Source organism: Rhincodon typus, chromosome 10 (assembly GCF_021869965.1).
Source record: "Rhincodon typus isolate 14 chromosome 10, sRhiTyp1.1, whole genome shotgun sequence".
Lineage (NCBI taxonomy): Eukaryota > Metazoa > Chordata > Chondrichthyes > Orectolobiformes > Rhincodontidae > Rhincodon > Rhincodon typus.
In genome coordinates, this window is record NC_063341.1 from 25,617,479 (window position 1) to 25,641,715 (window position 24,237).

The 24,237-nt window shown below is 39.4% G+C and overlaps 1 protein-coding gene across 1 annotated transcript in view; it reads left to right on the forward strand.

Moving 5' to 3' along the window:
* tprb (translocated promoter region b, nuclear basket protein) overlaps positions 1–24,237 on the forward strand; it is an 85,364-nt gene that overhangs the window by 36,227 nt on the left and 24,900 nt on the right. Inside the window, exons 17-30 of the mRNA XM_048602105.1 lie at positions 1,398–1,546; positions 2,257–2,419; positions 2,851–2,985; positions 5,322–5,462; positions 6,445–6,607; positions 7,291–7,457; positions 9,861–10,013; positions 14,631–14,747; positions 15,954–16,157; positions 18,103–18,287; positions 19,796–19,943; positions 20,332–20,469; positions 22,940–23,071; positions 23,572–23,702. Of these exons, the coding sequence (XP_048458062.1) occupies positions 1,398–1,546; positions 2,257–2,419; positions 2,851–2,985; positions 5,322–5,462; positions 6,445–6,607; positions 7,291–7,457; positions 9,861–10,013; positions 14,631–14,747; positions 15,954–16,157; positions 18,103–18,287; positions 19,796–19,943; positions 20,332–20,469; positions 22,940–23,071; positions 23,572–23,702 (2,126 nt within the window). The remainder of the gene's footprint in view (positions 1–1,397; positions 1,547–2,256; positions 2,420–2,850; positions 2,986–5,321; positions 5,463–6,444; positions 6,608–7,290; positions 7,458–9,860; positions 10,014–14,630; positions 14,748–15,953; positions 16,158–18,102; positions 18,288–19,795; positions 19,944–20,331; positions 20,470–22,939; positions 23,072–23,571; positions 23,703–24,237) is intronic.

A 24,237-nucleotide genomic window follows, 5' to 3' on the forward strand; every position in this document is an offset into this window, starting at 1 on the left:
CAATTTTAGTATTAAGTGAAAAACATTGGTGTCTGGTTTTCTACTTTGATCTGGCTGTTAGACATTTAACAAGCTGGTGCTTCCCTGTTTTGTGTCCACTTGCCTTGAATAGAAGGGGACAATCCATGTGGATTGGACTATTCTACATAGAGGATTTTGGAATATCAAAACCCAAGGTCAGCGAGCACAAGTCGTATTTTAAGGATAAGTATATTCTATAGATAGTTATGAGATAGGAGGTTATGAACCCTTCAGAATCCTCTATTTCCGGCACCTGTAAATATTCAGCCATATGAAAATATTGGTGAAAGAGCAAGTATTAAGCACAAAAGGATGTGAGACAATGGAGATTGGGCTGGATGTAGAAATTCAGCTATGATTTTAGCCAAGGGTTAAGCAGACTCGAGTGGGCATGATTTATGATAGAATCCCTACAGTGTGGAAACAGACCCTTCGGCCCAACAAGTCCACACCGACCCTGAGAGCATCCCATCCAGACCCATCCCCTATAAGCCACCTAATCTACACATCCCTGAACACTATGGGCAATTTAGCATAGCCAATCCACCTAGCCTGCACATCTTTGGACTGTGGGAGGGAACTGGAGCACCCGGAGGAAACCCACACAGACACAGGGTGCAAAGTCCCCACAGACAGACAGTTGCCCGAGAGTGGAATCGAACCCGGGTCCCTGGCGCTGTGAGGCAGCAGTGCTAACCACTGAGACACCGTGTCGCTTTTATTTCTCTTCTTTTCGATGATGAGTAGTTGAGTGTGTCTTAATATGTTCTGTCAAGGTATTCAAGTCTGGTTCCTGAGAAAACTAATGTAGGGTTTTGTCTTGTTTGTGCAAACCATAAGTAATAAGGCAGTGCCTTCTTTATATTGAGCTGCTGTTTGCATGTGTAGTATGTAAACCTGTTGGAGTTTTTAAAATCAAGTTCTTGTCATATCTTTAATTTACCGCAGTGTTGGATAGTGATCATCAAGTATTTAAATTAATTTGAGTGTTTGAAATTTTAGCCAGTACTATTAGTGGTTGAGGCTTAGATGTTTCCATAAATACCTCATGGCCCTTTGGAAGGACCACTAGATGACAGCCGACATGTTATGGTAAATGGTAAACATTGTTACCTAGATAGCAGGTAGATATTACTTGTGATTTGTCTTGAAACTTTCATCTTTGTTGGAATGCTACCTGATGCTTAATTTTGGTCATCTGTCTACTAAACGGTAGGATTTTGAATTGATCTGTAACCTCACGCTCCAAGTCAAAGGTTGTGAATGGGGGAAGAATTTATTAGAGTAACAAATGTAAATGGATTTGTTGGTTGAGTAAGCAAAAGCAGTAAAATTTTAAGGTGCAATATTTTTAGAAAATTACTATTTCTTTTTAGCTCCAGTTGCACTTTGAAAGTTATAAGACAGAAAAGGCAGAGAATGATAAAATGTTAAATGAACAGAATGAGAAACTTCAAGATCAACTGACACAACTTCGAACCCAGAGCACAAAACTTTCTACGCAGTTGGAATTTGCTTCTAAAAGGTATGTTTAGAGAATCAAGGTTATCGCTGTAAGAATTGGTGGTATCCATTTAGAAATTGTACGTAGTCATGATACTTTGACTAGATTAGACAATTAAGTCTAAAGCTAAAATGGAAGAATTCTCTTTTTGATTAAAGAATGATGGAAAGACAATTTTATAATTGGCAATGATCCTTAAATTCATGGTTTGTTCCTGATTTATAATTAAATTGTTTCTACTCTTACACAGTTCCAAAGATCCAAAAACACTTTTTTTACAGTTGGAATTTTAAGAATTATTTTAGTTGTACCATTGTGGATTGTCCTACAATGTATTTTCAAGTGCACAATTGAAGATCAGAACTGATTTCCGCAGCCTTACTGCTACTTGGGATTTGCAGTACTGACCCCTGAATCTTTTTAAGATTTGACCTGCAAGTGGTGAAACTACAGTGGTTATTGCAAATCAACCAAACCAGAATATCAACTTTCCTGTTCTGTCTCTTAGGCTATTGCCACAACAAGATCGCAATAATATTTCATAATATTTGATCAAAAATATTGTTCTTGAGAATCTGAGTTTATTAACATCTTAACATCTTGCAGTCAAGACCATAATCTTGTTCTGACCCATACTATAACTGTTTTCCAGCACTGATGTCACTTGGTGTACAACCAGAAATAATTTTTTGGGTGGACAAGCTTAACACAAATCTTCGTTTAAAATTTAGGTATGAGATGCTACAGAACAATGTAGATGGATTTCGCCGTGAAATAGCATCCTTGCGTGATAGATGTCAGAAACTCACCACAACTGTTCAGAAACAAGAACACATAATTAGCAACATGACTCAAGATTTACGAGCATCAAATGAAAAATTAGCTCTGGAGGAGGTGAGAATTCACCATTAAGAACATGTTTGGTTTTCTGGAGATAATCAAACTTAAACCTGAAAAATGAAGGCTAGGAGCCTGTTGCCATAATTGGATTTTTTTTGTTTACTTTATGAACTAACTTTTGCCTATTATCTTGAAGTATTCCATGGATTTTTGAGTGTGAAAGGTGCTTATTATTTGAGACTGTTACTTGGGGTTCTGACCCCAACTTTGGGAAGTTGTGGACCAAAAGAATGCTAATGGGTTTCTTTCCAGGTTAACTTGCATATGGATTGTGAACTTCTTAATTTCCTTCACAAAGTATGTTCAGCTGGCTCGTGTACAAAAGGATCAACTTAATTATAAACAGTTGTGCATTGCTATAGTTATGGCAAGTAGAGAGATCAAACAGTTTCTGATTTTTGTCTTTCTCAATCTCCAACCTATAGACTCGTGGAGAAAATTTGAGAAAAGAGAAAGATATGTTGAAGATGGTGGAAGTACGTCTTACCCAAGAGCGTGATTCAAAGTTTGCTGAGCTCAGGGGACAGAGCTTGCTGCTAACAAATCTGCAATCTATTCAGGTACACTGGGATTGAAACTTCTTAATTGGAGCCGAGCTATGTGTGTGTGAGAAGTCTAATTGAATGTCGTTGCATTGTGTTGATAGCTGAGAAAATGAGCCCTATTCTTTTTGCAATGTGCTCTGCCAAAGTCTTTCAAAGCAGCATTATGTTGCTTAAAATCTTCTTCTCTAGTGGACTATATGTATGACATCTCTTATAACATGTTCTTGTGGTGCAGTGGTAGTGTCCCGCCTCCTGAGCCATGAAAACTGGATTCAAGTCCCACCTGCTTCAGAGGTGTCATAATTTCTGAGCAGGTTGATTTTAAAAGTATAAAACATTAGAAACATTTTGAAGTCCATTTCCAAGTTTGGAATCTGTGTACACAATTAACTAACCCCATTAAGCAGAAAAATTCCAGTGGGACAAGCTGTCCTCTTGTAAATTATAGGTCAAAAGTAGTCAAAAAGTGTGAGCATTTTAAATATATATTTTAAATACCTTCACGGATTTCTCTCCCAATGAGCTGTTAGGCCCTCTCTTTGATATCAGTAACTTGCTTTGTGGTGCTGGGGTTTTCCCCGTGTAGTAAATTCAATTGTTCTTGAGTCCATTTTCTAGGGTTAGGTTACTTGAAACAAATCACTCTGTCCAGTGAAGTTAGGGTGCATTATACGATTAAAACTATGTTAAAATGATGATTTGTGTGAACTCATTAAGCTGTCTATCTTTCTTTGGCTTTCTCCAATAATTTTCCATTATGTGAAGGCCTTTATATTCAAATGACCAAGAATAGATTTGGCCTGCTGCCAGGGATAAGGACCGCTCCTCGGGCCTGGAGAAGAACTTGGTGTGGGAGGAGAGAGATTGAGTTGTTGTCATCTATTTTGGTACTAAGGGCATTGATAGGACTGGGAAGTAGTTTCTGCTGAAAGATTTTGAAACAGTTGAGAGCTAAATTAAAAAGCAGAGCCTCCCAATGTAATAATGTTGGGCTTCCTGTCTGAACAAGTACAAACTAGAATTGGGTAAACAGCGTCCAGTAGTTAAATGTCTGGCTTCAAGCTTGACATAGGAGGAATGGAGTTCAGTTCATAGAGCACATGATAACAGTACTGGAGTTGGGAGTGAGCTATTTCTGTTGTACGTCCTTCACTTTATCCATGGATCTGTGTCCCTGTAAATGAAATAACAAGCCGGGGAAAAAGAGGGCTTTGAACTCTTTGGGAGAGGCAATATTTAGGCTTACAAAGGAAAGTGATATGGTGGCATTGCAACGCAATTATTTTGATAATGATAGCCAGAGTGTAATAGGAAGCGATGGTGTACAAGCATTTCTTGCAATAAAAACAGTAAATAGGCTCAAATGGTAAAAAGGCTAGATTAATGACTCTTTACATAAATGCACATAGTATTTGGAACAAAGTAAATGAATTAACCACCGTAATAGTCATGTGAAACATAGGAAGATATTGGAGTCACATATGTGAAGGCTATCATGGCAGAGTATTTAGAAATACATACAATGATCAAGCAGAGTCAGCATTTCTTTATGGGGAGGAAATCATGTCTGACGAATGTATTTTGAAGTAATGAGCTGGAAACACAAATGGAAACCAGTAGAAATAATAAATTTGGTATTACGAAAGGTGATCGATTTAAAGTATCAGATAGAAGGCTTAGGCATCAGGTGGGGCCCTCTGGTGTCGCGAGTTGTATATTAATGTGGATAACACATTGGTGACCTATTAAAAGATAATAGGGGGAATTTTCAGGTTGGCAGATCTGTGGTCCAGAAATTGCTGGAGAAACTCAGCAGATCTGGCAGCATCTGTGACAGAGAAAGCAGTCGTCAGTGTTTTGAGGCCAGTCCCCTGAGAACCATGGGCAGAATGGCTTACTTCCACTCCTATATCTTATGGTCATAGTTACCAGGCTCTGCTTTGCCTTATTTGGAATCAAAACTTGTGCTTCAGAAAATCAAGTATTATTGTCTCTGGCTACTCTAATTCTTTTTTTCCTTCTGAAAATATAACTGTTCTGTGCCTCTTGGGTTTTCATTTTAAACGGCTGACAAACATATTTTCATCACCACTGTAGTAGTTTTCCATGGCATGCTAACTTAATGTCAATCTTCAAAAAAGGCTTTCAACAATTTTGCCCTCCCGCATTGGTACATTCAGATTAGTGGTGTATATAGATTAATGATGGTCATTTTGCAGTATGCAAAGTTTGGAATGCAGTCTTTGTATCTTTACGATATACATTTTATTTTAAAAAGACATGCCAATGTTCAGGTTTGAGGTGAGAAGAATTTTTGTTAATCTACAGTTTTTTTTTTTTTTGATATGTAGTTGACTCTGGAACGTGCAGAAACTGAAACTAGGCAACGTTTAAACAGCCAAATTGAGAAACAAGAACGTGAAATAGAGAAGCTGAAAAAAAAAGTGGAATATGAAGTGGATCAGTGGCATTCACTTGGCAGAAACCAAGATGTAAGTACATGAAAACTGTCGATTGGTGGATTCCTTTATTGGTAGGGATCAATTAGCCTGGATGGCTAGTTTGCATTGCATTGATGCCAACAGTGTGTTTAATTCCTGCACTGATTGAGGTCACCATAAAGACTCCTCAACTTCTCGTTAAATCCTCCAATCAGTTGTCTCTCTGAGTGAGCAATCCTATGGTCTGGTAAGACTGTGGTGACTTTACCTTTTACTGGTAATTATGGTGGGTTACATTCAAAACTCAAAGATCAGAAGATGCCATTAACTGGAAATTGAACGGAACCAGCTGTCCATATTCTGTGTGGCCATAACAGCAGATCAGATGGGGAGAATTACATGGTGCGCAACTCTCCTCCTATCTCACCAGTGCCCCTCGCTGTGTATAAAGCACATATGATAGAAATCTCCATTTGCCTGGGTGAGACCACTCCAAAACCTTGAAGAAGCTTGACATCATCCAGGACAAAGTAGCCATTTGTTTGTATCTCATCTCTTGCCTTTTAACATTTACTGCCTGCACTACAGATGCACGGTGTCAGTTAAGTGTCATCTACAAGACAGACTGCAACAACTTGAGGTTGTTTAGACACCACTTTGCAAGCCTGTGATGACCACCAAAAGGATAAGGAAAATGGATGCATGGGAACACCTCCACCTGTAATTTCCGTTCCAGGCCACATCTCATCCTGACCTGGAATGAGATTGCTGTTAGTTCAGTCATTGGGTCAGATTCCTGGAACTCCCTATCTAACAGCACTGTGGGTACCTACATCTCAAGGACTGCAGTAGTTCAGCCTTCTCCAGAGCAATTAGAAATGGGTGATAAAACTGGCTGAGCCAGTGACTTCCACATCATCACATGAATGAATGTTTAAAAACTTTGACCTTCTGGATAAATTCTGCAGATTACTATGATTTAGGAATCTATATTTGCTTTCTTAAAATGACTTTTTTTTTTAACCTTGTAAAGATTCAACTTCTGGAGCTCAAGAAGCAGCTTGAAACTGAATCTAATCTCCACACAAAGACTAAGGAACTCCTGAAAAATGCTGAGAAAGAAATTAGTACCTTGAAATTACACCTTAACAATGTTGAAACTAAACTGGCTGAGACTAAAGGAGGTGATTCTAAAGGTAAAACATTTGATCATGGCAGGTATATTTGTAACTTCATCTCGATAATTATTCTGTCTTCCTCTGCTTCAGCTTTCATTCATAGGCTGAATCTTGTGTATTATTGACATAAGTAAATGTGTCTGTTAAAATTGGGAACTTGGCATCTGCCATTTTATGTCATGCTTCATTGTAACTGTTAACACTTTACTCATAAGAGTATCTTTTTGTGTGCAACTCTTGGTTTTTTTTTCTTTGTAATTTCTTAATTATGATCTTATTTCTCAGTCCAGAGAAACTAAATTTAAATGGTTTGAAATATTGATGTAAATGATCAGCAGTCGTACATTAATAGTTATCAGACCTTAACTTAGATGCAAAGTTGAAAAATCCACAGATTAAAAACAAAACACTGTAGATGTGAAAGAAAAAAAGCCAAAATAAAAGCAAAAATTGCAGAAGCCTCCTTAGGATATTTGCTGATCAAATGGTTTTCTTTCCCTTAATATCTCCAAAATAAGTAAACCCTTATTCATTGTGACTGAAGTTTGTGTGGAACACCCTTCTGAAAATCATTAGGATGTCAGGGTAATAAACTCTCTAGAAACTATTCATGGGAAGAAATTGAATCTTACTGGATATGACCTATTCAGTAAAATTTTAGATCATTTAGACTTGTGCATCTAACTCTGCTCGATTTCCAGGAAAATCTAGTACAGAAGATGATGTTGATGATCTCCAATCACAGCTTCGCCAGGCTGAAGAGCAGGCAAATGAATTGAGAGAGCGTCTCGAGACTGCAACAAGCAATGTGGAACAATACAGAGACATGGCTCTTAGCCTGGAGGAGTCCCTTAGTAAGGAGAAACAGGTTAGTGACTTGACATTTCATCTCATGTAAAAGCTGAAATGTTTGTGATGGATGTGAAGAGAAGTAAACAGCCATAGCTTTCAGAAGGGGTACAGATAAAAGGTTTACTGTTGTTTCAATAGAAAGTTATGTACTTTATAGCCGTTTTAAATCTACTGCTAAGGGGCTAACTGACTTGACAGATCAACTGCATTCTATATTGGAAAGTTCTGTAATGACAAGTGCTAGTCAGCCGAGGATAGCTAGACCGGTTTGTCTATGGCTCAGTGGAATTTGGCAGCTTGGAGTGTTAACTTTTGTGAACAGATGCCTGATGTAATAATTGTCCTCCATTCTGTTACGATCCCTGAAAAATCCACTAACTTGTTGCAGGAAAATCGATGCCCATGCAAAGAATCTCAAGATTTCATGTTTTAAGAATTTCTTGCTGTGTAAAATTAATATACACAAAATTAACAAAATACTGCAGACTCTATCATCTGAAACCAGCAAGGAGAATACCAGAGATTGCCAACATGTTTGGCAGTACCTGTGGAGAAAAAAAACAAAGTTAACATTTTGAATTCAGCAGAAGAGTCATGTATAGACCAAATGTTACTAGGGGAACTGACTCACTAGTCGAATGAGAGAGTGGGCAAAAGCATTACAGATGCAAAGTAATGTGAATGACTGAAGTCTTCCTTTCTTCAATACGGGGAAAAAAACAGAATGGCAGCTTATTAATTAAATAGTGATAGATTTGAAAATACTAAAGTACCAAGGGACCACTGTGTCTTTGTACAGTGATCATTGAGAGCTAGCATGCAGGTGTGCAGTAAGCAGTTAGGAACGCAAATGGTACATTGGCCTTTTGTTGCAAGAGGACTTGACCAAGAGCAAGCTGTAGCTGCACATGGCCTTAGTGAGACCACACACTTTGAGTATTAAGTGCAGTTTCTTTTTTAGCCTATGAAAAGATCTAGCAATAGACAGTGCAGTGAAGGTTGTAATGAGAAGCCTACAAGGAAAGATTGGGTTGTCTGGACTCTTATAGACTGGAGTTTAGCAGCATGAGAGGTGATCTCATTAAAACATAAACTCTGATATGGCTGGACAGACAGTGATTTTTTTTCTTCCTTGGCGAAGATACGCAATACGAAGTGTCACAATCTTGGGATATATAGTAGGCTATTTTGACTGCAATGAGGATAAATTTCTTCAGTTGTGAACTTTTCGAATTCCCTACCACAAAGCTCTAGAGGTGAAATTATTGAATACATTTTGAATTGTTTGATTGCTAAAAGCTGAAAGTGTTGAGGGGTATGGGGAGAGAAGAGTCAGTATGATGTTGAGATAGTGTATCAGCCATAAACAAATTGAATGGTAAACTAGGCTCGACGAGTAAAGTGACTTGTTCCTATTTTCTGTATTTCTACAGGACAGGCATTCTTTGTGTTTTTGACACAATCTAAAACTGTAGGCCATGTATATATTATGCTGTATTTTCAGCAAAAAAGCTCCCACCCGCCTGGGTGAATCTTCCAGTGCCCTTTTAAACAAAGACCCTTTTCACTCCATCCTATTGAGCATTCATATGGACTTTGTGTAGCAAGGTACCTTCTAGTAATTCCTTGTTGTTTAACTCTCGGCATTTCTTGTTTCATTGACTACGTTTTTGAGCCTCATCAGTGCTCTAGTTGGAGATGAATCTAAAAGCAATTGTTTCCTTTGTGTGGGTATGGCAGTGCCAGATTTGGTAAAAATCTTTTAATAGGACTGTACTGAATGTTTGAGTTGCTGGATGACAGCATAACAAGCTGCATCCTCCTTGTATCATTCACTTTGAGTAAACCTCTATCTCCATAACAAGGAGGTCACATTTTTTCCAAGTTGGATTTGGTATGAAGTCTCATGGATGTGTGATTAGGGAGATCCGATAAAAGGTCCCATTTCCTCCTGTGCCAAACACTAAAATTTATATTAAATTAGGAAACAAGTTAAAACAACTTTTGAGATCCATGTCTTTGTAACTATGTGGTTTGATGCATTTTTACATAATGACAAAAAGAAGCGTTCAGGTTTCCACATTTTGTGTATGTTCCCTTTGATTTCTGATTTCAGGAAGTGCTGATGTCAGCAGTCCCTTAAATTTACATACCTAATTTGCAACTTAAGTCTAACCAAACCTCCAGTCCTTACATTTGAGCAATGTGCCTGTTGGTTTAAGTTGAGTAAGAATGATTATGCATCCTACCATGTAAGATTTCAAAAACAATTATGACTTGATTATCAGAAGTGGGTTTTGTAAAAAGTTACATTTCTTGAGATGCAAACTGCTGGTTTTGAAAGTAAACTTAATTGTTCACACTATTTGCGGTAAATTGAAATACGGTCTTGATTCATTGGTTCGTAATCTATTCTCAGGTGACCGAAGAGGTGCGCACTGCTGTCGAATCACGCCTCAAAGAGGCAGCAGAGTACCAAGCACAGTTAGAAAAGCGCATGTTGGAAGCAGAGAATGAGAAACAAGCTCTCACTGATGAGAAACGAAAAGCTATAGAAAATCTGGAACAGCAGGTAATGGGAATTCATTGGAAATGGTTATTGGTTACAATTAAAATACTATGAATCTATTCATGGGTTAGTATAGTTTAAAACCGGAAGGAGGCTGCTGATCACAAACTGAATTTGGTCATTTAATATTCACTCTTGCGTTTAATTTGCTGACTGGCTGTTGACTCCAGATGAGTGGGCATCAATTTCAGCCATTTTAAGTGACTTTGTTTGCAGTGTTGTATTGCTTTGTGAAGACGACAAATGGGGAATTTTGCTGGAAGCTTCAATATTCCATTAGATTTATACAAGGTGTGTACAATCTTGCAAGTAAACATCTCATTTAGTATTGTTAAAAAGAGAACTCTGCAAATTAATCAGAGTCCAAGTGCACAGGAATTCGGTTCGATGACTAAAACATCTTAATTAGAGTTGGGAGGCATGCAAGATCAGACCTGCTTTGAACATTTCTTGAAAAGCTATGTTAGCTCAGTAAAAGATGATATTTTTTTTTTTTATTATTTGTATAAAAGAAGAAATACCACAGAGGAAAAGAAGTAACATAGACAGATTTTACCTGGACTAGAAAGGGAAGCTAAGTATTAAAGGAGTCACCTCAAAAAGAGGAACATTTGGAAAACTTGCTTTTCTCTACTTGAAAGCAGTCAGCCCATCCAAAATATAGAGTCCAACTTTCCCTTCTTCACTGCTACAGCATGCTGCTGCCAGAGTCCTGCTCAAGTTTTCCCAGCCCACACCATGCTGCTACCAGCCGGCCACTCGACTCGGAAACAAGAGTCCCACTCCAGGCTTCACAGGCCAGCTGACCCACTCTGTAGCCATGCTGCCTCTGAAGATGCCACCACCACCCCATGGAAGCCGCCTTCTGCCGAAGAGCTCTCTTTATCAGCTAAGTTTGAGAATAAAGGGGAAAGGAGGAAAAAGATGCAGACAGAGGACACGCCCGGGCACAGGAGCCCGTACACTGCCTACTCCGCAGCCGCCATCTTGATTGCGAATATTCTCTTGACGATACCACAAACCAAGATCTTGGACAAATAGTCTGCTTTTGTTCTACAAAAACAAAACACTGAACATGTACAACTCTATCAGAAACCAAGAATATTGCTATCCAGTTGTTGGTTAGGCCTAGTAAAAATCAAAGTAAAATGGTCGATTAACCAGGTTAAACGAAACAGCTGCACTTGATTTCTGTAGAATCCGTACAGTGTTCAAACAGGCCATTCAGCACAAGTCAACACCGACGCTCCAAAGAGCATCCAACCAATATCCATTCCCTTACCAATTCCCAGTAACCGTTCAATTTCCATGACTAACATGCCTGACCTAGGTCAGAAGTCAAATGGTGCCAGGCAATAGTCCAACAGGTTTATTTGACGAAGGAGCAGTGCTCCAAAAGCTTATGATTTCAAATAAACCGGTTGGAGTATAGCCTGGTATCGTGTGACTTCTGACATTGTCCACCCGAGTCCAACATCAGGACCTCTGCATCATGGTTAACACCTAACCTACGCAACCCTGAACACTATGGCCAATGAGCCTGAGTTGCACATCTTTGGATGTGGGAGGAAACCGGAGCACCTGGCGGAAACCCATGCAGGCACAAGGAGAATGTGCAAACTCAGCACAAACTCAGGTGCCTGAGCGTAGAATTGAACCTGGATCTACTGAGACTCCAGCATTTTCATCTTAATTCTGATCCATCGTTTCTAAATCATGATTATCAGTGTAACAGCCTGGACTTATGGTGTACAAAATTTGTCCAGAAATAGATACAATTGTCTAGCCATAAAGGAATTGGATGAACTATCTAACTATCTAGAGAAGCATGGCAGTTCAGTGGTTGGCACTGCTGCCTGACAGCCCCAGGACCCAGGTTCAGTTTTACCCTCTGGCACCTGCCTGTGGTGAGTTTGCACATTCTCCCTGTGTCTGAAACACTGTTGGGATTCTATAGAAATCACATGTAGCTGTTTTGTTTAACCTGGTTAATCGACCATTTTACTTTGATTTTTACTAGGCCTAAACAACAACTGGATAGCAACATTCTTGGTTTCTGATAGAGTTGTACATGTTCAGTGTTTTGTTTATGTAGATCAAAAGCAGACTATTTGTCCAAGATCTTGCTTTGTCAAGAGAATATTCGCAATCAAGATGGCGGCTGCGGAGTAGGCAGTGTACGGGCTCCTGTGCCCGGGCTTATCCTCTTTTTGTCTTCATCTTTTTCCTCCTTTCCCCTTTATTCTCAAACTTAGCTGATAAAGAGAGCTCTTCGGCAGAAGGCGGCTTCCATGGGGTGGTGGTGGCATCTTCAGAGGCAGCATGGCTACAGAGTGGGTCAGCTGGCCTGTGAAGCCTGGAGCGGGACTCTTGCTTCTGAGTGGAGTGGCCGGCTGGCGGCAGCATGGTGTGGGCTGCGAAACCCGGAGCCGGACTCTGGCAGCAGCATGCTGTAGCAGCGAAGAAGGGAAACTTTCCCTTCTAAGTTGTCTTTCTATATTATTCTGTTAGTGTGAATGGCGCCTGTGTATGGTGTTGGTACACACCTTTTCACTCATTTATATTGAACACATGACAATAAAGGATATTTTATGCTATTTTATTGTATTTCATTTTGTAGACAAATTTTAATTTACTTGTAAGGTCATATACTTAAGTATGGATTTACTTAGAAGTTGCACTCACTGATTGTAAATGGTCAGAGAATAGAAATCTTACAGGAGGTAACTCCCCTCCTGACTCCTCCCAAAGGCTGTCCACCATCTATTGGTCACAAGTCAGGAGTGTGATGGAATACGCTCCACTTGACTGGATGAATGCAGTTCTAACGACTCGAGAAGCTTGACACAGTCCAGGACAAAGCAGCCCGCTTGATTGGCACGACATCCACAAGCATCCACTCCCTCTACCACTGAGGCTCAGTAGCTGCAGTATGTACTATCCACAAGATCCACTGCAGAAATTCAAAGATTCTTCCAAACCCATGACTGTTACCACCTAGAAGAAGGGCAGCAGATATGACCAGCTTCAGGTTGTCCTCCAAGGTACTCACCATCCTGACTTGGAAATATGTTGCCATTCTTTCAATGTCATTGGGTCAGTGTACTGGAATTCGCTCCCTAATGGCACTGTGGGTCAATCCACAGCAGATGAAATGCAGCGCTTCAAGAAGACAACTCACCACCTCAAGGGCAGCTAGGAATGGGCAACAAATGCTGGTCAGCCAGCAATACTCGCACCCCACAAAATGAATTTTATAAAGTGCTTCTTCAACAGTAATTACAGATGTCAAATGTGTAATCCTAGTAACCCTTGTCATTGGAAGATAATTTTGATGAGCTGCACTCATTCCAGGCAAGTGGGGAGTATTCCATCTTACACCTAACTTGCGCCTTGTAGACAGTGGTCAGGCTTTAGAGAGTCAGGAGGTGAGTTACTTCCTGCAGGATGTCTGTTCTCTGACCATTTGCAAATGGATACACCACCAGTGAGTGCAACTTCCAGGTAAGGTCATTGAGCACTAAATTACAAGTGAATAAAAATTAATTCATCCACAAAATGAAATAATCGCTTGATTGATTCCACAAGCAAGATCTTGGACAAATAATCATGTTCGATGTTTGTTTGGTTTTTTTTTTTTTTTTTTTTTTTTGCAAAAATATTGAACACGTACAGAAATTGCTGGAAACGCTCAGCAGGCTCGGCAACATCTGTGGAAGAAAAATCAATTAACGTTTCCGGTCTGGTGACCCTTCCTGAGAACTGGATTTACAGGCTCGACCGTTCTTTCTGGTTTTTATTTAGTATTTAACTCTGCCATTTTTTTTTCTGGGCATACCCACCTTGAAGTTCTGCTCCTGTCGCTGGGATTTTCATTCCAATCTTCTTCTTCTTGTCCACCTGTGTTAATTTCACTGTTGCTTCTGGTGTTGTTTAACCAGGTATTTGCTAAAACTTGTTTCCACGGCCACATCACATTCCTCTGACTGTCTCCGGCTTGGATTCCAATTCCAGTTTCATGCCTCGTGCTTTGAATCCACCCAGGATCACAGATATCTCTACAATGGTCAATGTTCCACAGACACCTGCTCTTGCCCCATCCTGAGATCCACACTCCAGGCCATGCATTTTTGTGTACACACTCTCTGGATCTCTCTCCAACAGCATTGCATCACGATGGCTCAGGGCAGTACCACTTCGCAGTTCCACTTTATCCACTGGCTCATTCGCTGTGCTAAGAAGTGCCTTTTCTTTGCCTTTCAGACATCAAGTTGCACAAAATGCAACAACTCAGATACCCATGGCCTTCTGGAACCTTCCTCCCATCCCCCAACTTCTCCTCGTGTCACGTATTCACCATCCCTCCTAACCTTAAAAAAAATGCAGTTCTGAGGAAGGGTCACCAGACCTGAAACATTAACTGTGGTTTCTCTTCACAGATGCTGCCACACCTGCTGAGCATTTCAAGCAATTTCTCTTTTTGTTTCTAATCTACAGCATCCGCAGCTCTTGAGGTTTTCATTGAACACGTACAGCTTTATTAGAAACTGAGCCTGTTGCTATCCAGTTACTGGTTTGAAACACTTGTGTGACTTTGTTTTGCTTTTCCAAAAATTGCAGACTTGTGAACTAAGAAGGAATTTGAAAAGTCTCCAGGCTGAACTTCAGGATGCCGTTCAGCGAGCAGCAGCTGCTGCAACCAATGAACAGCAAGCCAGAGCTGACTGTCAAGAACAGGTTTGTGCAACCATATTGCTCTTTGTTGTTGATGGACAATTAATGCACAGAGTTCATGGATGGCAGTTAATACAATATGAGGTGATAGAGGATCCACTTTTTAAGGGGCAAAATTATCACCATTAGAGCATGCAATGCCAAATTTAAAAGCTCGTGGATCAGAGGGAAGTTGTGACGTGTTGGATTCGGACATGACACTGGCAAGGAACAAAGCTTATGCATGATTGGTGAAACTGTTAATTGTGCTTCCACAGGCTTGAATATTGGATCTTTTTATTTGTGGTATATATCAATTATTTAGCCTTAATGTCAAGTGGCATGTTCAAGAATTTTGCCTGTTTACTAAACATTGACTGACAGTGTGAAATCTGTAGACTGTAAAAGATCTCAATAAGCAGAAAAGAGTCAAATTAATGACATTTCCAGAAACTCTAGATGACATTTGGGAGGCAGCAGAAGGATTCTGAAGTGTGGAGGAATGGGGGGACCTCGCAGTTCTTGCTCACAGAACACTGAAGGTATCAGGGCATGTGGAAAAGGTGATAAGGGCATGCACCTGGCCAATCAAAGGAAGTAGCAGAATTTACTAGAATGAATAAAATGCTACACCAAAACTGAATGCAGAGCACATTTCCAGCTGCTGCTTTATAGGAGTGATCTGATTGCAATAGGGATGTTGCCAAGAAAAGCGAGTTTTAGCTATGTGAAAAGATCAGATCAGAATGGAGGGAACAGCAGAAGCTGAGGAGAGATTTAGTTGAAGTGTAAAATTGTGTGGCCTAAACAGAATACACAGCATGGACCTATTTCCTTCGGATATCAATAAGCTGCAACTTGATGTTCAGAATTATTGCTAATAAGATTGCGGAGGAGTTGAGTAATGTTATTCCCATTTTGGAGAGGACCTGGATATTTGCTGTCTGGAAAGATGGTGGATGCAGAGAGCCTTACCCCATTTGGAATACTTGATCGTTTGAAGTGATGTAACATGCAAGTGATACAGAGAGCATACAGGTTAGATTGCTGTCTTGCTTTACTGTAATCCTTTCATTTCCAAAGGTAAAAACAAACACAGCATAACATTTGAAAATGGGAATTTCATATTTATGAAGTAAAATTTTGTCGTTTGTTTTAGGTGAAATTAATAAGGTATTTACCACTTTTGTGGCAGTGTTAACCTCATGGGTGCCTTTTTGGCTTTCCTAGGCAAGGATAGCCTCCGAAGCACAGAATAAATATGAGCGTGAACTGATGCTGCATGCTGCTGATGTGGAAGCACTGCAGATTGCAAAAGAGCAAGTAGCCATGAACTCTCAAGTACGGCAGAAGTTGGAAGATGCTGCTCAGAAGGCTGAAACACAGATGTTGGAGTGTAAGACTGCTAAGGATGATATTGAAAGAATTTTGAAGGTAACTTAATTTTTAGCAGTTCAGATGAAATTATATTTCCGATCTCTACATCTGCCTAATTTGAAGAACATATTCGAAGATCACTCCTTAACCTCACCTCCATTCTTCTGCTTTTTGTTTTGAAAATGTATAGTTATAATCATTGCTGACATACCTTGGATAATCCCATGTCAATTTAGCTCAGTACTTTGCCATATGAGTTCAACTCCTCTCTCTTTTTATTATTTATATTCTGTTCACATGCAGGTTAGTGCAATTTAATGTCTGCCGAAGTTTTCCTCCATTTGTTATAACCATTCTTTTCTTTTAACTTTGATCTAGTGTTCCAAAAATGTGATTTCTTTTCTTCCCTTCCCTTCCACAAGGTCTTAGCCACTTTTGGAATGGCGAAATCCAACTGTGTGGCACAGGAAACAATGTGCATAGCAATCTCTGTTGGCCCTGATTATTTTACTTGTGTTGCAGAATTAGCAACACCAGGCTAAGCCAGTTTACTAGTGACAGCACTGATATCTACATAACAATTGAGAAGAAGGCATTTTCCACTTAAGATCAAATGTAATTCAAGTAAACATTCTATCAACCTCCATTCCACCATCAGCAAATCGATGGTCAGTAGTGCCACTAGGGAAGGCACAATGTCATTAAGCAAGTTTATGATGATCTTGACTTCCGCTAACATCAGGGTGTGTTACTGGCGCAGTGGTTATGTCATTAGGTTGGTAACCCAGAACCCCAGACCAAAGTGTTGTTTTTTTTTTTGCCTTTGGTTCTAAATCCCACTATGGCAGATGAAGTTTGAATTCAATCAAATCTGGAATTAAAAACCAGCCTGATGAACGACATGTCACCTTTGTTTGTATTGCCCAAAAAACATTTTAATTTGCTGATCAGTTCTCATCTGATCAGGCGTACCTGTAACTCCAGTTCCCAAAGATGTGGTCAATTCTTTGCTGATCTCTGAAATAGCCTAGCAAGCCCCTCCATTCATGGGCAGTTAGGAATGGGCAGCAATGGATTGACATTGCCAATGATGTACATGTCCGATGCAAGAATGTCTTTGTCTTTGTCTTTGCCCGTTTTTTAAAAAGAGGTTGGCTTGAGCCCTAATTATTGCCTGGGTCCTAATTTGGATATCCAGCTTGAGCTACAACGTTGCACATCACTTTTGTGCCAGATGTCTGGAATGACCATTATTTCAAATGGAAATAATCTCCTTCCATTACCCTTTGACATTCAGAGGTGTTAGTATTGCGCAGATGTTCTTTCTGGAACTCACTGGCCAAAAAGTGAGATCAAGTATTCTTGGTTTTCCATCTTTATCACAGGGCCAGTATTTCAAAAGTTCTTAAATATCTGTAAAACCAGTTGGTTTGATATTTATATGTGAAGGCTCCCTCACCCCAAAGTAACAGCTTTAGTACCCCTTATCTGCAGGAGGCTCTGCAGTGACTCTGAAGCTTCAGAACCCATGTCCTCAATCTTCTCACCCAGAAGAACAAGAGCAGTAGGTACGAGAAATAGAGTCCTGTCCAGCACGTGATGATATAAATTGCTATTTCTTCATTGTCACAGTCTCCTAGAACACGCTATCAGCATTGCTTGCAAAATAAATTACAGCAGTTTGATGGGTACTACAGTCACTAAGGACAACTTGGGATCGGCAGTAAGAATGGCCTTGCTGTAAGACCCACCTTCCGAGAATGAGGTTTTGTTCATATTTATGGTATAAAACATGATTACCCTATCTTGCACCAAAAACCAAGCATTCATCTAATAAGGTTAACCCACAGTGATTGGTCCATGTCTGGTAAATGCAGCACTGTCTCATTTTGATGAAGAATAATATTGAATGACAGTGTATTAAGTTGATTGAAACTGATGAAATAAACTTTTTTTGTTGGTAACTATCTTTGATGTTTTATTTAAAAACACCTTTGAATAGGATGAAATTTCTCAGTTGACGACACGTAAAGAGGACCTGCAGAAACAGAACAAACTGTTGCTTGAGCAAGTGGAGAGCCTTAGTAATAAGATGGTAACCACAGTGCAAGAAGCAAGTCAGAGTTCCTTAAATATTTCTTTTAATGAGGAGGGCAAGTCCCAGGAGCAGCTGCTTGAAATTCTGAGGTAACTGTTTTATCATAATGATGTGCAACAGTATAAATCAAGAATGTCCACACTCCTTTAACCTATTTTTTGTTCAAATTATTCATATCCTATTTAGAGAAGCTTTCTTAACAGAAGTAATGGTTGCAAAAGGAGAGCTGTGAGAAATGTGAATACTTTGCACAATTTCTGAAGCATGACTAGAATTTTTAGCATTTTTATAATTTTTAAAATCAGTTTCTATTTGCTGTTTAAAAATGAAGGTTCTCCCTAGTTAAGATGGGTGAGCCTGTTCGTCTCTCACTGAATATTTTTTGTTTTGATTTGACAATATATTGGAATGCTGATGTGTTTTATTTTAGTTTTTTGATTCAGGTTGCTAAAGGTCACAAAATTCAATAGCTAACTGCAACTGTCTCAGAAAATCCCACTAAGATTCAGTTTGTTCCTCCATCTGAATGGTGTCTCTTGATGAGATTCCACATCGATGAAAATGATTTCCAGCTATTACTTCACCTCTCTTGACCTTTTGTTTGTCTGACAACCAGACTTGGAGACATTACTTCCTCCACTTAAAGTTTGGGAAGACGGAATTTGTTTTTCGCAGGTCTTACCACAAGTTATGAATCTTTGCCAATGATTCCAAATCCCTCCCTACCCTTGTCTTTGGCTCAGGGAAGCTGAACTAGGATGCATATTTCCTTGCTAGTCTGTTCTATCCTGAATTCCATTTTTATATCCATTCCAAAGACAGCTTCCTCTGTCATACCCTGCCACTCAAATGCCTATCTGCTACCAAAGTTTTATTCCTTTGTAATTTCCAGACTTAACTATTCCCGTGCTTTCCTAGCTGACCCGTCATCGTTGTCAAGTATCATTCGTGAATGTCATACTTAACTAGCTAATTATGTCTCCAAAAGAAGTGTTATAACACAAGGGGTATATAACTGAAAGATATTTTTGTACATCGTGGGTTTATTTTGATAAATATTGTTGCTACAATCCATCCTTCTGATTTTAAGTTTCAAGTGTGAATAATGGAGAATTGTGAAGTTAATAAATTTGTAGATTGAGGTTTTCCGCTTCCTTCAAGAATGAAACACCTAACCGTGTCAATTGAACTCTATTTGCATGAAGCTCATAAGCCTAGTTACACTTGACTTGTCAATAGAGTTTCATGTGTCTTTATCTGCAGCCAAGTTTTCCATGGGTCTAAAAGGTCCCTCTCACTTGCATGTTCTTCCTATCAAATTTCCTGCATGCATTCCTCCCCCATGTGTTCTTCAGTTCTCACTGCTAAACTGTCTCCTAATTCTGTAACAGATATCCTTAAGTAGCACTAAACATTTAGTTGGAACCGTCAACTCTGGTGGACCTCCAAGATAATTTAGAGCACATATTGATGTTTATAAGTCATTTGGTATAATTATTGCGCATTTACAAAAACTAAATTTTTAATGGCGCTCAAAAAATGTGAAAATTTGAAGGGTTTAGATGTTGAGTGTTCTTTCTAATTGTGTTTGTTCTAGATTTGTGCGACGAGAAAGAGAAATTGCGGAAACCAGGTTTGAAGTTGCCCAAGTTGAGTCACTGAGGTACCGCCAACGAGTGGAGAATTTGGAGAGAGAATTGAAAGAAGTGCAAGAAAGTCTAAATTCTGAAAGAGAGAAAGTGCAGGTAAGTTGAGAATCTTAAATTAGTTTAACTAACTAATTAGAAAGCTCTTGACCTAAAGTTGGAGATATTTGTTTGGCCTAAATTCCAAATTACTAAATCCTTTGAACCTTGCTTCTAAGCCATGAAGGTGGCAGCTACTGAGCACCTGAGATTTCCCTTTGTGGCGTTGATAAATTTTTGGCTCCTTTTACATCAAATACACTTAATTGAAAATTACATTATGCATTCATACAAATACATCACTCGCATTCCATCAGATCTAAGACAGTTAAATGCATTAAGTTATTTACACTAACCGTACAATTTAAATTTTTCTTTTTTCTCTTTTTTTAACAATAGTAGCAATTTGTTCATCGGCTATTTACTTGTTGCTTGAATCCCTTTTCAGGTAACCGCCAAAACGCTGGCACAACATGATGAGCTAATGAAGAAGACTGAAACTATGAATGTTCTCATTGAAACCAATAAGATGCTGAGGGATGAGAAAGAAAGGTTGGAGCAAGAACTCCAACAGTCACGGGCAAAGGTCTGTACTCCTTCTTGTTTAAAGTACATTTTATCATGCAGAATTTGTGGAGGAATTTCAACAGGTAATTTTGAGATTAAGAGTTTTAATAAAAAGCTGTAAGATGATGGCAATGTTTGTTTGAACATCATTCTTCTTCTTCCTTTTCTTTTCCCTCCTTCCTTTTAATGGACTGGACCAGGCCCCCTCGAAATATTTTTAAGTAGTTAGCATCAGTCCTAACTTTTTTATTTTAAAGGTAGATGTGAAGTGCTGTGCTTCAGATGCGATGCGACTGGTCAAACTACTCGACGTTAAGCAAAACACAATTTATTAACTATTAGAAAACTTAACCGAATAATAGATGCAGTAACTAACTATTCCAGTATAGTAACATTCCATAAACACACCCCTTGGCAAAAGGCAAATTCAGACAGATTCTTGGATGCAGTTCTCCAATCCAGGAGGATAAAAAATCGAGAGAATAGCAGCTAGGAATCATTCACTGAAAATTCCAACTTTTTTGAGACCCCAAAGAGTTCTGCTTAATGCTTAAAAAACTAGAAAGCGTGGTCTGTGAGAGCTAGCCACACCCAAGCTGCTTCCATTGTTCCAACTACTTGTTTTGAAAAAAAAACCCAAGGCCTCAAGTTGTTTACTGAAGTCATCTTCAGTAAACAGTTTGGTATCTCTGCCTTACAACCTCTCTTCAAAATGGTCAGATATGTGCCAGTATTGTAGCTGTACTGGAATTGCTTGCTAGGGGCGAGGCAGTTTCTGGAGCTGTAATCTTCGATACTATTGCCAGAATGTTGTCAGGGTCCTTAGATCTTGTAATGTCCTGTGCTTCCAATCATTTCTTGGTGTCACATGATATGAATCGAATGGATTGACGACATCTCAAGGAGGCCAAGATGGATCATTTGGTCAACACTTCCGTCTGAAGATTGCTGCAAATGTTTGATCCTTATCTTTTGCACTGGTGTGCTGGGTTTGCCCATTTATTGAGGATGGGGTTGTTTGTGAAGCTGCCTGGAGTGTGTTGTTCAATTGGTCATCACTAGTGACATCTTGATGTGACAGGATTTCAGAGCTTAGATCTGATTTTGTGGTTGGGGAGTTGCTTGGCTATGTCTCTCGCTTGCTGCTGATGCTGTTTTGCAGCATCACCAGCTTGATACCTCAATTTAAGTGTCTGGTGCTGTTCCTGGCATTACTCTTCACTCTCCATTGAACCAGGATCAATTCCCTGGCTTGATGGTACTAATAGAGTGGGGGATGTGCAGGACCATGATGTTACATATTCTATTGATGTATAATTCTGTTGATGATGGCCTATACTACTTCATGGATGCTCTGTCTTATGTTGCTAGATATGTTTGAACTTCATTTTAGCATGGTGACAGTGCCACATAACAATGGAGGTTGTTTTCAATGTGCAAGTGGGACTTGGTCTCCACAAGGACTCTGGCCACTCTTGTGGTTACTGTCTTGGATGGATGCATCTGTGATGGACAGACTGGTGAGGATGAGGGGAAGTACGTTTTTTTTCCTCCTGTTGGTTTCACTTACCACCTGCTGCAGACCCAATCTAGCAGCTATGTCCTTTTAAGGCTCAACCAGCTGGGTCTGTAGTGATGCCCCTGAGCCATTTTGTGATGGACATTGTGGTCCCTCCACCCAACCTACATTCTGTGCTGTTGCACCTTCGGTGCTTCCCCCATGTCATTGATCGATATTAAGGGGTATAGATTCATTAGCCATTGTGGAAATCAGCAGGAGAACTCCAAGGGCAGCATGATCCTAATTGTATACTATCGTGCTTCTACCTCCGCCATGTGTGTGTATGATATAATTTAGTGAGTGTGATGGTCAGGCAGTTGCTTGATTAGTCTCCCAATTTTGGCGCTCATCCCTGGATATCAGTATGAAGAACTTGGCAGGGATAACAAGGCGTTTTGTATTTATTTGCTGTTTTTAGTGTCTTAGTGATTGCCAGGTGGTATGTCCAGTTCCAATCATTCTTTTTTTCCCCTTTTCAGCCGATTGATTCAACTGAAAGGCTTGCCAGGCCATTTCAGAGGGTAGTTAAGAGTCAAACATATTGCTCAGCTTGGAGTTACTTGTAAGCCAAACCAGGAAAGGACAGTTTCCTTCCGTAAAGGATCTTGATGAACCAGATGGGTTTTTACAGCAGTGGATAGCGTTCATCATTTGACTTTTAATTCCAGATTTTTATTGAATTGCAATCTATGTTGGGATTCAAGACTGGAACGCCAGAACATTACCTGGGTCTCTGGATTACTAGTCCAGTGACAAAATCAATCTGTGGAATAGAACAAGCTGAACTCTTCATCATTATGATTTGATCTTTTTACTATACTGAAATTGATCATTTTTAGAGAAATTTGTTTTTAAAGTGAGATGTGGATCTTGAATATTCAATTTGTGTATTGGCTGATATTTCTTTATCATGTTGTTCAATTTTTAGATTTATAAGCTGGAGTCCGATATCCTGCCTCTTCAGGAGTCTAATACTGAACTTAGTGAGAAAAGTGGCATGTTGCAAGCAGAGAAGAAATTGCTTGATGAGGATCTCAAACGTTGGAAGGCCCGTGCTCAGGTATGATGGGAGGGCTGGTGTCTTACATCTTGTTTTATGTACACAGTAAATTTCCAACCTCGATGGTTTCTTTCCAGTTGTTACTGTGCATTTAGCTCCTGTAACAAAGGCCTTCAACTTCGTTGTTGTGGTTGGTACTAATATTTTTCCTAATTCCATGAAACTGATCTGAAACTAGCCACCTTTTTAAATTTAAGACTTGCAGTTGCCATAGAAAGGCCTCTGTGGTAAAATTAGTTTTAGCCATGTTATTTTCATAGCCATTTGTCCTTTATTTTTACCCCTGTGCTTATCCCTCCATGTTCTTGGGAACTAAACAACGCTATTTAACTGCTTGCTCGTCTTCAACTTAACATTCTATAAGTATATAGCCAGTCGTAATTATATACTCAAGTTCAGACCAGAAACTATTCCTTTAAAAAATTAAAGCTTTATATACAGTAGAAAGTAGCAAAAAGAATGTTACTAACAGTCATTTTGTGATTGTATTTGCATTTCAGCAATTAATCAGCCAGCAGAAAGAGACTGATCCTGATGAGTACAAGAAGCTATTATCAGAAAAGGATACAAATACCAAACGCATTCAGCAACTGACTGAAGAAACTGGGAAGCTGAAGACTGAACTTGCTCGGTAAACAAATACATGTGATGTTGGTGCAAAATTGGCAATGTTATATAGTTGTAAAATAGAGTATTGGCTGCTTCATTTATTTAAAAATGAACAATCATTTGGAGTTCAGGGAGGATACTGAGTAATATTTGAAAGGAGGGAAGTAAATTGGAGACCGAAACAAAAGACAATAAGGGGAAAAGTGCAAGTAGAAGGCAGAGAAACCAAAGACAAATCAAAAAGGGCCACATTGCACCATGATTCTAAAAGGGTAATAAATGTCAAAAAGGAATGAACCTGAAGGGTCTGTCTCAATGTGAGGAACATTTGTAATAAGGTGGATGAATAAACTGTCCAGACAGTTATTAATACATACAGTATAATTGGGATCACAGAGACCTGGCTCAAGGCTGACCAAGGATGGGAACTGAACATCCAGGGTTATTCAATTTTCAGAAAAGATAGATGGAAAAGAAAGGGAGGTGGGGTAGCATTGCTGGTTAAGGAGTGATTAATAAAATAATAAGGGAGGACACTAGAGATAGTAGGAACTGCA